This window comes from Ovis canadensis, chromosome 4 (genome assembly GCF_042477335.2).
Source record: "Ovis canadensis isolate MfBH-ARS-UI-01 breed Bighorn chromosome 4, ARS-UI_OviCan_v2, whole genome shotgun sequence".
NCBI lineage: Eukaryota > Metazoa > Chordata > Mammalia > Artiodactyla > Bovidae > Ovis > Ovis canadensis.
In genome coordinates this window covers 107924404-107938779 of record NC_091248.1, presented here as the reverse complement: position 1 = coordinate 107938779, position 14376 = coordinate 107924404, and the positions used below count along the sequence as shown (strand labels likewise).

General features: G+C 52.1%; 1 protein-coding gene across 11 annotated transcripts in view; it reads left to right on the top strand.

Moving 5' to 3' along the window:
* The first annotated feature begins 236 nt into the window (after window positions 1–236).
* Window positions 237–14376, top strand: part of KCP (kielin cysteine rich BMP regulator) — a 31983-nt gene continuing 17843 nt past the window's right edge. For 5 of the 11 annotated variants that reach the window (XR_011256740.1, XR_011256741.1, XR_011256742.1 and 2 more), the window contains exons 1-10: window positions 241–356; window positions 3424–3590; window positions 4119–4308; window positions 4389–4465; window positions 5064–5139; window positions 9768–9835; window positions 10035–10131; window positions 10283–10365; window positions 10571–10664; window positions 11485–11573. Coding sequence is in view for 4 of the 11 variants with exons in the window: in XM_069588327.1 (XP_069444428.1) it covers window positions 278–356; window positions 3424–3590; window positions 4119–4308; window positions 4389–4465; window positions 5064–5139; window positions 9768–9835; window positions 10035–10131; window positions 10283–10365; window positions 10571–10664; window positions 11485–11573 (1020 nt within the window). In the remaining 7 variants the exon portion in view is untranslated. Of the gene's footprint in view, window positions 357–3423; window positions 3591–4118; window positions 4309–4388; window positions 4466–5063; window positions 5140–9767; window positions 9836–10034; window positions 10132–10282; window positions 10366–10570; window positions 10665–11484; window positions 11574–14376 lie in introns of all 11 variants that reach the window. The other 6 variants (XM_069588326.1, XM_069588325.1, XR_011256745.1 and 3 more) reach the window with 5 other exon arrangements.

The window sequence follows — 14376 nt, the reverse complement described above, 5'->3', positions numbered from 1 at the left end:
GGCTCCTGGACCTTATGCAGGAGAAGTCACCCCCACTTGCTTCCAGCTTCTGGCCCCCCCAGGCACTCTCCTGCACCTCTGATCCAGGGGTGGGTCAGGATGGGGCCTAGGGGCCCCAGGTGGAGGTGCCATGAGGGAGGCAGGCACCACAGGCCTGGATGACAGACACCAGAAGCCCTCCCTGAACAAAGGCTGGGTGGGAGGCGGCCTGGTGTGTCCCCACCCCTCCTCCCAGTGCCTGCTGAGCCAAGACCACAGTCAGCAAGGCGGGGCGAGCATGGCCAGAGCCGCTGCTGTCCTGCTGTCCCTCATTCTGCAGCTCACGAGCCGGACACTGGCCCCGGGGACCGGCCGAGGTAAGTTGGGGTGTTGAGGGTTTGGGGACAACCAGGTGGGACCTCACCTCTTGCTCAGCCCAGTCTGAGGGGACAGCTGGGCTGGGAGGGGGCTGCCTCCCGGGGCCCTGCCTTGCGGTATGTTCACCTCTCCAGCCGGCCTGAGTCCTCCCCATCAGTGGAGGAGCGAGCGTGGGGGCGGCAGCACGGAGACTATGGCACGGGGTTCCGGGGTCCCGGAGCAGGAGGGGGCTTCCTGCTCTGGCCTCGGGAGGAATTCCTGCAGGCAGCGGTGGGGGAGAGGCTGCCCTGGAATCTGGGAGTCTGAAGTTAATTATTTGTCTCGAGAACGGAGGGGAAAAAAAAGAAGGTCCGCCATGGGAACTGGCTTTGAGTGTCTGTATCTGGCTTTCCTCCAGCAGGACTGGCAGGAATAGAGGGGTCAGTGCATGGATTGTGTCGGGCAGGGGTGGGGGCGGGGAAGGGAGGGGAGCTGAGGACAGTTCCATGGGGAGCAATCAGGCTTTGCACAACAACCAGGAGCTCTTCTCTGCAGGTCTCTCCAGGCGAAAGACTGGCCGGATCTTCCCTGAGGGTCCCAGAGGACCCCAGCTTCTCCTGACCCCCTGACTGTGTTTGCTTCAGCAGGCGGGCTGTGGCCTGAAAGAAGGAATCATGGGGCATGGGGTGTAGAGCTGGGGTGAAGGGTGTAAGATACCGGGACCACCTTTGGCCACCCTTCATGGGGCCGGGAAGGGAGCTGGATCCCACACCAGGACAGAGGGCCATTCCAAGTGATGACACCCTTCCCAAGGTATGGGTGTTGGGGGGTAGGAGAGTAGGCTGAAAAAATAACGGGCACTTGGGAAAGGTCACATTTCGATTTGCTGCTGGGCGCCTTCAGATGTGGGATTTAAGCCAACTGTGCCAGGAGAAGAGGAGCAGCTGGAGGCAGGGAGATTTCAGCCTCAAGAGTGGAGATAAGAGGGGAGAGGAGTGGAGCTGGGGAGATGGGGTGGGGGGATAACCGGCTGAGACCAGAGACTGATGGGGTTTGGGAGGGGTACCAAGAGGGCAACCAAGCCCCAGATTTCTAGGTAGGTGGGGGTGGTATCAAGCTTCCCAGGTGGCACTAGTGGTAAAGAACCTACCTGTCAATGCAGGAGACCTAAGAGACGCAGTTTCGATCTCTGGGTCAGGAAGATCTCCTGGAGGAGGAAATGGCAACCCACCCCAGTGTTCTTGCCTGGAGAATCCCATGGACAGAGGAACCTGGTGGGCTACAATCCACGGGGTCACAAAGTCAGGCACGACCAAAGCAACTTAGCACGCACCACAAAGGTGGCATTAACCAAGCCAGGGAACTCAGGACAAAGCAGGTTTGGACAAAAGAAGACAATTTAGGTTTCGGACCAGACTCTCCAACCCACTTTAGTGGAGGCAGTCGGGGGCTGGGGAGTGAGCAACATTGTGCCCTTGCTTCACTGGACTAGCGATCACCAGAAGCCCTTTCAGCCGCCCAGGCCAGCCTCACTAATGAGATGCCTCTGCGGAAGGACTCTTCCCTGTCCCTCCTCCCCTTCCTCCTCCTCACCCCCTTTCCGCTCCAGACCTCTGCTGCCCGGCCCACCTCACCCAGAGGAGGGATGATGTTTGGGAACCAAGCCTGGAGTCAGACGATCCCCATCTGCATAATCTTTATTTTCCTGACTGTGGAATAGAGACCAAATTGAGGTGAAAGTGGCCTTCCCCAGCCCCTCCTAGGACCCAGTGTCGTGTAGAACCCAGGACCGGCTGTCTTCATTCTGATGGAGCCTTGAAAGCTAGTAGGGGCCCTGGCAGCACTTTCCCCAAACCCTTCAAGAAATGCAGCCACATCCTGCTTTCTGGAGCACACCCTGCCCAGTGTGGGTTCCCAAGCCCCTCTGTCATAGGCCTGGAAAGGAGTGGCAAGGCTTGGGCGTGATAGCAGGGGGAAAAGTTGCCCATTGCTGTGCCCAGAAGCTGTGTCCTTTCTGAAGATGAAGCCGAGCGGATGGAGGCGGGGTTTGCTCACAGACACCAGGTCCCTGGAAGCAGGCCCATCTTGCACTGGTCTGTCTCCCTCTCCTGCTGACTGTGCTGACTTGCGGGCCCTCCCAGCATGACATTTCAGTTCCCCAGGCTGTCCCTGGCAAAGACCCTGGTCTGAATGAGGCTGGATGACCCTGGCACGTTCCCCGTGGCTGGGGACCCCTGCAGAGTCAGAGCAGGCTACAGGGAAACCTGGTCTATATCCTCCCCCAGGTCCCCAGTGAGCTGGGATCCCTTGGGCTTATACCTGCCTGAGGTTCTTGTTACTCTTATTCAGTCAGTAAGTTGTGTCTGACTCTTTGATACCCCATGGACTGCAGCACACCAGGCTTCCCTGTCCTTCACTATTTCCCGGAGTTTGCTCAAACTCACATCCATTGAGTCAGTGATGCCATCCAACCATCTCATGCTCTGCCACCCTCTTCTCCTTTTGCCTTCAATCTTTCCCAGCATCAGTGTCTTTTCCAATGAGTTGGCTCTTCTCATCAGGTGGCCAAATTATTGGAGCTTCAGCTATAGCATGAGTCCTTCCAGTGAATATTCAGGGTTGATTTCCTTTAGGATTGACTGGTTTGATCTCCTTGCTGTCCAAGGGACTCTCAAGAGTTTTCCCAGCCTCACATTTCGAAAACATGAATTCTTTGGTGCTCAGCCTTCTTTATGGTCCAGCTCTCACATCCATACGCAGCTACTGGAATAACCATAACTTTGGCTATACAGACTGTTTTTTTTTTTTTTTAGCAAAGTGATGCCTTTGTTTTCAATATGCTGTCTAGGTTTGTCATAGCTTTACTTGGGAAAACTGGTCTGGGTCACTTTTGTCCACCCCGGGAACCCTCCTCCTCCTCCCATGCTTTCACTCCAGCCCCTCACAGACCATCTCTCCTCCCCAGGACGGTGGGTTTGGCATGTGGACAAGGGTTGGGTATAGGACTGATATCATTGGGAAGACAAACCCAGGAAGCCTTGCTAGCCCCCTCACCCATAGGCCCTCCCTGGATCCTTGTGCCTTCAGGTGGGGCTGTCTCCAGGGAGCCCCTTGGCTTTGCTGACATCCACGACTACCAGTCAGAGGGGCCAGCCCACTCCTCAGCCCCTGCTGGGATCCCCGAGGAACGGTGGCGCCCCCTGGAGGAGCGGCTGGAGAGGCTGGAGGCTGAGGTCACGGAGCTCAGAGAACAGGTACCACTGAAGGCAGTGGGTGTGCCAGGAGCAGGGCAGGCCTGGTGTAGTGGAAAGAAAGGAGGGAAGGGGAGCCTGTGGGACCCTGAAATAGAGTTTTGTTTTAAAAGCACATAGAAAGGCTCTTATCTGAACAGTTAACATCGATTCTTTCTTACATGAGAAGGACCTGCAGGTATCTGTCAACCAGATTTTCATTTTCTTTCATGTACTTGGTGGACATTATGGAGTGCCTACTTCATATAAGACATTGTCAGGGAAGATTTTGGATGGATAAAGGTCTTTAACCGGGTAATGAGGCCTGGGTCCCCTTTTGTCTAAAGAAGAGGACTGGGGACCCATACTCCTCTGGGAGCCCGTCCAGACCCCAGGCTGTGAGAACTGGCGCTGTCTGATCGGGATGCTGCCTGGAGGTCGGCCCACCTCTGCTCCGTCAATTTTCCTTCTCATCCTGCCCTGGCTTTCATACCCTGCGGGAGACGGTGGGGAAGGCTGAACCAGTGCCTCCTGCCCCCACCTCTTCCCCAGAACAAGGACCTGCAGGGCAGGGTGACGCAGCTGGAGTCCTGTGAGTGCCACCAGGCTTCCCCCCAGTGCTGGGGGCTGGGCCGGGCCTGGCCCGAGGGGGCTCGCTGGGAGCCCGACGCCTGCACAGCCTGCGTCTGCCAGGACGGGGCTGCAAACTGTGTCCCCAAGCCTGGCCCGGCCCGCTGCCATGGTGAGTGCCATCTGCCTGCCCGTGGGCACCACGCTGGGGCTTGGAGATGGCCCTGAGTGACAGCACCGTGTCCTCCCTAGGCTGCAGCCACAATGGTCAGGCCTATGGCAATGGGGAGACCTTCACCCCAGATGCCTGCACCACCTGCCGCTGCCTGGTGAGTTCTCGTGGACCCCCAGGATACCCCACCCCTGTCCCCCTCACCTCAGCTGCCTGTCGCTGCTGCTGGTGTGCAGAATGTATAGAAGTGGGGGGTTCTACCTGCCATCCCTCCAAGCCTTGCCTCTGGCAGCCTTCAGTTGATTCTGAATTGTTGTGCTTTCTGGAGCTCAACCCCCGCAACACACACGGAGGGGTTCTTATCCTCCTGTACCCGCTCCTCACCTGTGCACCCTCAGTGTCCCCCACTCATGCGTCTGTCCCTGTCATCTATCTGCCTCTTCTCCCTCACTTGGCTCCACCTTCCTCCAGCCTTCCCTTCTTCACCCCTCCATAGCAAGCGTTCGGTTCCCTTCCCAGGATCTCCCCACTCTGGAGATGTGGGTGGCTCTTGAAAGCGCTGGTTTCCGAGGGATGAGAGTGGCAGGAGATGATGGGGGTTGGGGAAGGACATCCCTTTTCTGCCCTTGGGCCAAGAGTAGCCTGCAGACTCTGAGCCTGCTCAGCCTCTTGCTCCTCCAGTGGGTCCCAGCCTGGGGGGAAGTTTTGGTTCTGGAGGACCACCCTCCAGAGTTCTATCACCTGCTTCCCCACAGGAAGGAGCTGTAACTTGTACCCAGAAGCCATGCCCAAGAGGACCCTGCCCAGAGCCAGGAGCATGCTGCCCACACTGTGAGCCCACTCAGCTTCCTGTCTGCCCCAGCCCCACTTCCCACACTGGTTCTGGGGCCCCCAAGCCTGGCCTGCCCCCTGCCATGTGCCCAGAGGGTGCCCGCCCCCTTGCTCCAGTTTAGGGAGTTTAGAAGTGAAGTGCAAGTCAGCAAATGCTGCCTCTGGCCTGGGACTGAGCCAAAGGCTTGACATGATCTTCTTCGTTCCCTCCAGGAGCTTCTAATCTAGTAAGAAGATGAATTTATATAGCTAGTGCAATATAAGATTTAAGAGCCAGTGAACAGATTAAGAGGATGCAGAGAAAGGTAGTAAGTGGCTGGTTGCCAGAGGAGAGGGCAGTAAAGCAGGGAGGGCTCTATGGACGATGGGTCATCCAAGCTGGGTCTTCAAGGGAGAGTGGGGTTTCCTCAGAAAGAGGCTCCTCTGTGCACCAGAATGCGGAGACATGTGTCACAGCAAATCAGCCTGGGAAGGCCAGTGGAAACAGGCTGCTATAAGCCTTGCAGTTTGGACATTCTTTTGTGGACAATGGGAGCCACTGAAGGCTGCAGAGCCAGAGTGTGGCATGTTCTAAGAGGCATTTTTGGAATATTCATCTGGTATGGGCTAGATGCAGGAAGACCAGGTAGGGGGTTATTACATGCTCAGTGGTCTGGGCATGGAGCCAGAGGCGACAGTGGGCTGCAGAAGGAAGGTTGTTCCTAAGGAACATGGTTGTATGCCATGGAAGAGTGGACTCTGAGCTTCAGGAGACTAGGAAGGCCATGGGCCAGTGACATGAAGAGAGCTGGGCAGAAGTGGAGGCAGTGACTTCTGGGAAGTATTACTAGCTCATAGTTAGGAAGATAAGGTTTTCAGGTTCAGCAAATAAAAACAGGATGCCCTGTTACATTTGAATTTTAGATAAATAGCACACATTTTTTAAAGTATGTCCTGTGCAACGTGACTGGTGATAGAAGCAAGATCCGATGCTGTAAAGAGCAATATTGCATAGGAACCTGGAATGGCAGGTCCATGAATCAAGGCAAATTGGAAGTGGTCAAACAGAATATGGCAAGAGTGAATGTCGACATTCTAGGAATCAACAAACTAAAATGGACTGGAATGGGTGAATTTAACTCAGATGACCATTATATCTACTACTACGGGCAGAAATCCCTTAGAAAAAAATGGAGTAGCCATCATGGTCAACAAAAGAGTCCAAAATGCAGTACTTGGATGCAGTCTCAAAAATGACAGAATGATCTCTGTTTGTTTCCAAGGCAAACCATTCAATATCACAGTAATCCAAGCCTATGCCCCAACCAGTAATGCTGAAGAAGCTGAAGTTGAACGGTTCTATGAAGACCTACAAGACCTTTTAGAACTAACACCCAATAAAGATGTCCTTTTCATTATAGGGGACTGGAATGCAAAAGTAGGAGGTCAAGAAACACCTGGAGTAACAGGCAAATTTGGCCTTGGAATGCGGAATGAAGCAGGGCAAAGGTTAATAGAGTTTTGCCAAGAGAACGCACTGGTCATAACAAACACTCTCTTCCAACAACACAAGAGAAGACTCTACACATGGACATCACCAGATGGTCAACACCGAAATCAGATTGATTATATTCTTTGCAGCCAAAGATGGAGAAGCTCTATACAGTCAGCAAAAACAAGACCAGGAGCTGACTGTGGCTCGGATCATGAACTCCTTATTACCAAATTCAGACTCAAATTGAAGAAAATAGGGAAAACTGCTAGACCATTCAGGTACGACCTAAATCAAATCCCTTATGATTATACAGTGGAAGTGAGAAATAGATTTAAGGGACTAGATCTGATAGATAGAATGCCTGATGAACTATGGATGGAGGTTCATGACATTATACGGGAGACAGGGATCAAGACCATCCCCATGGAAAAGAAATGCAAAAAAGCAAAATGGCTGCCTGAGGAGGCCTTACAAATAGCTGTGAAAAGAAGAGAAGCGAAAAGAAAAGGAGAAAAGGAAAGATATCTGAATGCAGAGTTCCAAAGAATAGCAAGGAGAGATAAGAATGCCCTCCTCAGTGATCAATGCAAAGAAATAGAGGAAAACAACAGAATGGGAAAGACTAGAGATCTCTTCAAGAAAATTAGAGATACCAAGGGAACATTTCATGCAAAGATGGGCTCGATAAAGGACAGAAATGGTCTGGACCTAACAGAAGCAGAAGATATTAAGAAGAGGTGGCAAGAATACACAGAAGAACTGTACCAAAAAAATCTTCACGACCCAGATAATCATGGTGGTGTGATCACTCACCTAGAGCCAAACATTCTGGAATGTGAAGTCAAGTGGGCCTTAGAAAGCATCACTACGAACAAAGCTAGTGGAGGTGATGGAATTCCAGTTGAGTTATCTCAAATCCTGAAAGATGATGCTGTGAAAGTGCTGCACTCAATATGCCAGCAAATCTGGAAAACAAAGCAGTGGCCACAGGACTGGAAAAGGTCCATTTTCATTCCAATCCCAAAGAAAGGCAATGCCAAAGAATGCTCAAACTACCGCACAATTGCACTCATCTCACACGCTAGTAAAGTAATGCTCAAAATTCTGCATGCCAGGCTTTGGCAGTACATGAACCATGAACTACCAGATGTTCAAGCTGGTTTTAGAAAAGGCAGAGGATCCAGAGATCAAATTGCCGACATCTGCTGGATCATTGAAAAAGCAAGAGAGTTCCATAAAAACATCTATTTCTGCTTTATTGACCATGCCAAAGCCTTTGACTATGTGGATTACAATAAACTGGATCACAAGACCCTGTGGAAAATTCTGAAAGAGATGGGAATACCAGACCACCTGACCTGCCTCTTGAGAAACTTATATGCAGGTCAGGAAGCAACAGTTAGGACTGGACATGGAACAACAGATTGGTTCCAAATAGGAACAGGAGTATGTCAAGGCTGTATATTGTCACCCTGCTTATTTAACTTCTATGCAGAGTACATCATGAGAAATGCTGGGCTGGAAGAAGCACAAGCTGGAAACAAGATTGCTGGTAGAAATATCAATAACCTCAGATATGCAGATAACACCACCCTTATGGCAGAAAGTGAAGAGGAGCTAAAAAGCTTCTTGATAAAAGTGAAAGAGGAGAGCGAAAAAGTTGACTTAAAGCTCAACATTCAGAAAATGAAGATCATGGCATCTGGTTTATGTTCATCACTTCATGGGAAATAGATGGGGAAACAGTGGAAACAGTGTCAGACTTTATTTTTGGGGCTCCAAAATCACTGCAGATGGTGACTGCAGCCATGAAATTAAAAGATGCTTACTCCTTGGAAGGAAAGTTATGACCAACCTAGATAGTATATTGAAAAGCAGAGATATTAATTTGCCAACAAACATCCATCTGGTCAAGGCTATGGTTTTTCTAGTGGTCATGTATGGATGTGAGAGTTGGACTGTGAAGAAAGCTGAGGGCTGAAGAATTGATGCTTTTGAACTGTGGTGTTGGAAAAGACTCTTGAGAGTCCCTTGGACTGCAAGGAGATCCAACCAGTCCATTCTGAAGGAGATCAGTCCTGGGTGTTCATTGGAAGGACTGATGCTGAAGCTGAAACTCCAATATTTTGGCCACCTTAAGCGAAGAGTTGACTCATTGGAAAAGACCCTGATGCTGGGAAAGGTTGAGGGCAGGAGAAGGGGACGACAGAGGATGAGATGGCTGGATGGCATCACTGACTCGATGGACGTGAGTTTGAGTGAACTCTGGGAGTTGGTGATGGACAGGGAGGCCTGGCATGTTGCAATTCATGGGGTCGCAAAGAGTCGGACATGACTGAGCGACTGAACTGAATTGTGCAATATTTTCGGTGTACTTATACTAAAAAATTTTGTGTTGTTCATCTGAAATTCACATTTAAGTGGGTGTCCTATATTTTATCTGGCATCTGCACTGCAGGAAGAATAGCAGCTGGTAGTTTGAAAGGTGGGACAGGGGCCCAGGCACTGGTTGAGGTCTGGCAATGTAGCCTGAAAGTCTTGGCCAAGGTGAGATGAGGAGTAATGTCTTTGGAGTCATTCGATCTCAGTGAAAAGGGACACACACACACATACACACATGTGCTCGCACGCGCACACACATAGCTCATAAAATAAATGGTGCCTCAGGGCCATTGCTAGCCCATATAATGTCTTAGAGAGCTGACTCTTTTGAAAAGACCCTGATGCTGGGAAAGATTGAAGGCAGGAGGAGAAGGGGATGACAGAGGACAAGATGGTTGGATGGCATCACCGACTCAATGGACATGAGTTTGAGCAAGCTCTGGGAGTTGGTGAAAGACAGGGAGGCCTGGCATGCAGTCCATGGGGTCGCAAAGAGTCAGACATGACTAAGCAACGGAACTGAACTGAACTGAACTGATGATGTCTTTGGTGAAATTTTTAAAAAGTCACTCTTCCCTCACTGCTTCCATGTGCTGTAAAATGATGGACCTACTGATATTAGAGTCAGACACTATACTGCCATCTGTTGAAATGTTGTAGTAAATATACAAATCTGATTCTCACCTGAACAGTGCCCCTTTGATGTTTTGTCCTTGTCTTTTGCCCCAATTCTCTGGGTCCCTTACTTGAGGGCGTGGCCCTGGTTTTGCAGGCTGCCCTGGAGGCCACAGAGATGGGGAAACGTGGCAATTGGAGCGCTGTGTTATCTGCACCTGCCAGGTAAAGGAATCAGAGCCTGGCCCCAGCTACCACCTACGTCCCTGCTGTCCAGCATACCCCAGGCCTGGCAGTGCTAAGCCTGACCCGGGGGCCAGGCAGGGCTCCTGCCTCCACCCTGGCACTGAGCCCTGGAGCTATCGAGGCCTCCACTCAGCTTGGGCAGTGGAGAAGGAAGGAGGGCTCTGTGTCTGTCCTGCAGGCAGGGACAGTGCGGTGCCAGGGGCCCTCATGCTCAGAGCTCAACTGCGTGGAGAGCTACACCCCACCTGGGGAGTGCTGCCCCGTCTGCCGGCCAGGTGACCTGCCCTTGTCTTGTCCACCCCGCCCCTGCCCCTGGCCTCAGCCCCAGAGGGTTCCTTATGTACTTGGTGTCATGCCTTCCCCTGCGTGATGACCACCCACCTTGCTCTCTGCTGACCAGCTTGTCTTTCTGGCAATCCTCCCCAGGCTGTGAGTATGAGGGGCAGCTTTACGAGGAAGGGGCCAACTTCCAGTCCAGCTCCAACCCTTGTCTCCAGTGCTCCTGCCTGGTGAGTCCTCGGAACGTTTGCCCGGGCCCTGCTCCTCCTGGGATACCCGCGCCTGCTCTGGGCCGCACCTGCCACTCTTTCAGCCCCTCACATACCACCCAAGGCCTGATGCCAGAGAGATTCTCCCTCCATCCCCACCCTGTGGCCCTCTCTGCTCTCTCTGGGAGCCAGAGCCTGAGGCAGCACAGCTGTGGGTATGTTATAGAGGAGCCTGGTTCGCTGCGTGCCCACGAAGTGCCCGCCCATCCCCTGCTCCGAGCCAGTCCTGAGGCCTGGGCACTGCTGCCTGACCTGCCAAGGTGAGAGCCCCTGCCCCTTCCCTGGTGGAGCTCCAGGTGGGGCTGTTAGGCTGTTTCGTCAACCCAGAGCCCACTCTGCAGACCCCTGACCTGGGGGTCCTGTCAGCGGGGGAGCCGTGCCTGACCACGCCTGCTCCAAGTTCTGCCCTTGACACTTAGCACCTGTGTGCCCCTGAGGGCGTTACTCCTGTCTCAGTTCCCCATCTGTAAAAGGGGATGATGATACTGTATACCTGAATAAACATTGACTGTTACCTGCTTTGTGCAGACACCCGGTGCACCCTCGAGGCAGACCACCAGAGGGTGACACTGAATCACAAACTAGGACTGGCAAAGGCGGGATTAGATTACACACAGATACTATGGAAACTCAGAGGAAGGAGACCTAGTGGAGACCTAGTCCAACCTGGGCATGGAAGGGAGGGCGTCCTGGGGGTGGTGGGTCCGGACTGAACCTCAAGGCTAAAGAGCAGTTCGCTAGGTGAAGGGCAGAGGGGATGCCAGGAAGAGAGGGCAGTTTGGGACTAACCCTCCATGCGAGGTGGGTGTGTGTTGGTTGGGAAGGAGCAGGCAGGTGGGCGTGGCTTACACTGAGGTGGGGCGGGGCCAGAGACAGGTGGGCGGGGCCATGCTGGCCCTCGAAGACCTAGAGAGTCAGGCCGAGGAGCTGGGGCTTGACCCTGCCTGGGGTGCTGGGAAGCCGGGGCAAGGGGCCCAGGCAGAGGCAGGATCTGGCTGGGTTTAGGCTCTGAGGACATGTGGAGGAGGGAGGGTCTGGCTGAAATTTCCACCAGGCTTCCTCTCTGCCTGTCTCCCTCAGCTCAAGGCTGCACAGAAAATGGTTCTCACTGGGAGCATGGCCAAGAGTGGACCACCCCTGGGGACCCCTGCCGGATCTGCCAGTGCTTGGTGAGTCCCCATGCTGCTCCTGGGTTGCCCCCACCACTCCCCGACCCCGGGTCACCTTCAGTCCACTGAACACATCCCAAAAGGCACTGTGAGGGGACAGAGATGGAGGAGACCTAATTCTGGAGGCCGTGAGGCTGGGGAAGGGGTTGTGCCCTGTATGTCCAGTTCCAAGCAGAGTAGGTGGGCAGCATGTTGGTGAACCCAAATCAAGGCGCTTCAGGTTGCAGGAGGAGTGAGGCTGGGCAGGCAGGATGTGACGGGGGCACAGACTCCAGGGACAGAGAAATACAGTTGATCTGAGATGTCCAGAGCCCTGCTGCCTGAGCAGGAGCCACTCCGTGTGGACACTGAGCCCTCAAAATGTGACTGTCCTGTTTGAGATGGACGTAAAGGGTAGACTACGCACTGGATTTCAAAGATGTATTATGAGAGAAAGAAGCATAAAATGTCTCTTAACAGTTCATGTTGATTAGATGTTGAAATAACTTCTTGGATACATTGGTTTGAATGGAATATAATGTTAACATTTAGTTCCATCTGATTCTTTTTCTTTTTGAATTTTAACTACCAGTGAATTTTAAATGACATATGTGGTTTGTGTTATATTTCTGTTGGGCAGCACAGATCTAGAAAAACTTCGGGGTGGGGTGGTGTTTACTTAGGTCTGAATGAGTGAGTAAGATTTGAGCAGGGAGGAATGGGGGGACACTCCAGGTGCTATAGACTGAATGTCTGTGTGCCCCCCTCACATTCATATGTTGACATCTTAACCCCTACATGATGCTATTAGGAGGTGGGGCCTTTGGGCGGTGATTACTTCTAGAGGGCAGAGCGCTCATGAATGGGATTTTGTTGCTGTTCAGTTGCTCAGTCATGTCTAACTCTTTTTGACCCCATGGACCACAGCACACCAGCCTCCCTGTCCATCACCATCTCCCAGAGCTTGCTGTAACTCATGTCCATCGAGTCGATAGTGCCATCCAACCATCTTGTCCTCTGTCATTCCCTTCTTCTCCTGTCTTCAATCTTTCCCAACATCAGGGTCTTTTCTAAAGAGTCGGCTCTTCGCATCAGGTGGCCAAAGTATTGGAGCTTCAGCTTCAGCATCAGTCCTTCCAATGAATATTCAGGACTGATTTCCTTTAGGATTGACTAGTTTGATCTCCTTGCAATCCAAGGGACTCTCAAGAGTCTTCTCCAATGCCACAGTTCAAAACATCAATTCTTCAGCACTCAGCCTTTTTTTATAGTCCCAACTCTCACATTCATACATGACTACTGGAAAAACCATAGCTTTGACCAGACGGACTTTTGTTGGCAAAGTAATGAATAGGATTAGTGCCTTTATAAAAAAAAAAAAAAAAGACCCCAGAGGGATTTCCCTGGTGGTCCTGTGGTTAAGACTCCATACTTCCACGGCACGGGGCACAGGTTTGATCCCTGGTTGGGGAACTAAGATTGTGTGTGCCACAGAGCACAGCAAGTACAGCCAAAAATGAAAAAAGACCCCAGAGAGCTCTCTTGCCCCTTTCACTATGTGGGGGACACAAGCAAGAATACAGCAGGACTGGGAAGATCCCCTGGAGGAGGCCATGGCAACCCACTCCAATATTCTTGCCTGGAGAAGTCCATGGACAGAGGAGCCTGACAAGCTACCGTCCAAAGCATCTCTAAGAGTTGTACATGACTGAAGTGACTTAGCAGGCACTCATGCTTGAAGCAGGAACGGGCCTCTCACCAGACATTGAAACTCCTAACACCTTTATTTTGAACTCCCTGGCCTCCCAAACAGTGAGAACTAAATATTTTGTTGTTTGTAAGCCACCCAGACTACAGGATTTTTATTACAGTAGCCTGAATGGACTAAGACACCAGATATAGGGAAGAGTCAGGGCAAAGCCTGGGGGAGAAAGGCAGGGACACGAAGGCCTCACGTCCAGGCAGGGTGCACGCCAAGGAGGGCTATGATTCAGAGGGCTGAAGCCAGAGCCACAGAGCTTCCTGACAGCTCACCAAAGACTCTCAAGAGTCTTTTCCAACACCACAGTTCAAAAGCATTAATTCTTCAGGGCTCAACTTTCTTTATGGTCCAGTTCTCACATCCACACATGACTACTGGAAAAACGATAACTTTGACTAGACTAGGATCAGTTATACGTATACACATGTCACCTCCCTCTTGAGCCTCTCTCCCACTGCTCTAGGTCATCACAGAGCACCGAGCTGAGCTCCTTGTGCTATCGCAGCAGCTTCCCATCAGCTAGCTATTCACACATGGTAGTGCATATATCTCCGGAGAAGGCGATGGCACCCCACTCCAGTGCTCTTGCCTGGAAAATCCCATGGACGGAGGAGCCTGGTGGGCTGCAGTCCATGGGGTCGCAAAGGGTCGGACACGACTGAGCGACTTCACTTTCACTTTTCACTTTCATGCATTGGAGAAGGAAATGGCAACCCACTCCAGTGTTCTTGCCTGGAGAATCCCAGGGACGGGGGAGCCTGGTGGGCTCATGCCGTCCTCCCCTCCCCCACCCCTTCCCCGTGCCATAGGACCATTCTCTACGTCTGCATTTCTATTCCTGCAAATAGGATCATTCTCTTTTTTTCCAGATGGGTAAACTGAGTCACAGAGAACTTTAGGTGACATGCCAGGTTATACACCTGCATTTGTTTTTAGGGCTGCATAACAAAGTGCCACAAACAGAGTAGCTTAAACAGAAATTGGTCCTCTCATGGTTCTGGAGGCAGAAGTCCAAGATCGAGGTGCCGGCAGGGTTGGTTCTGACTGAGAACTGTCAGAGAG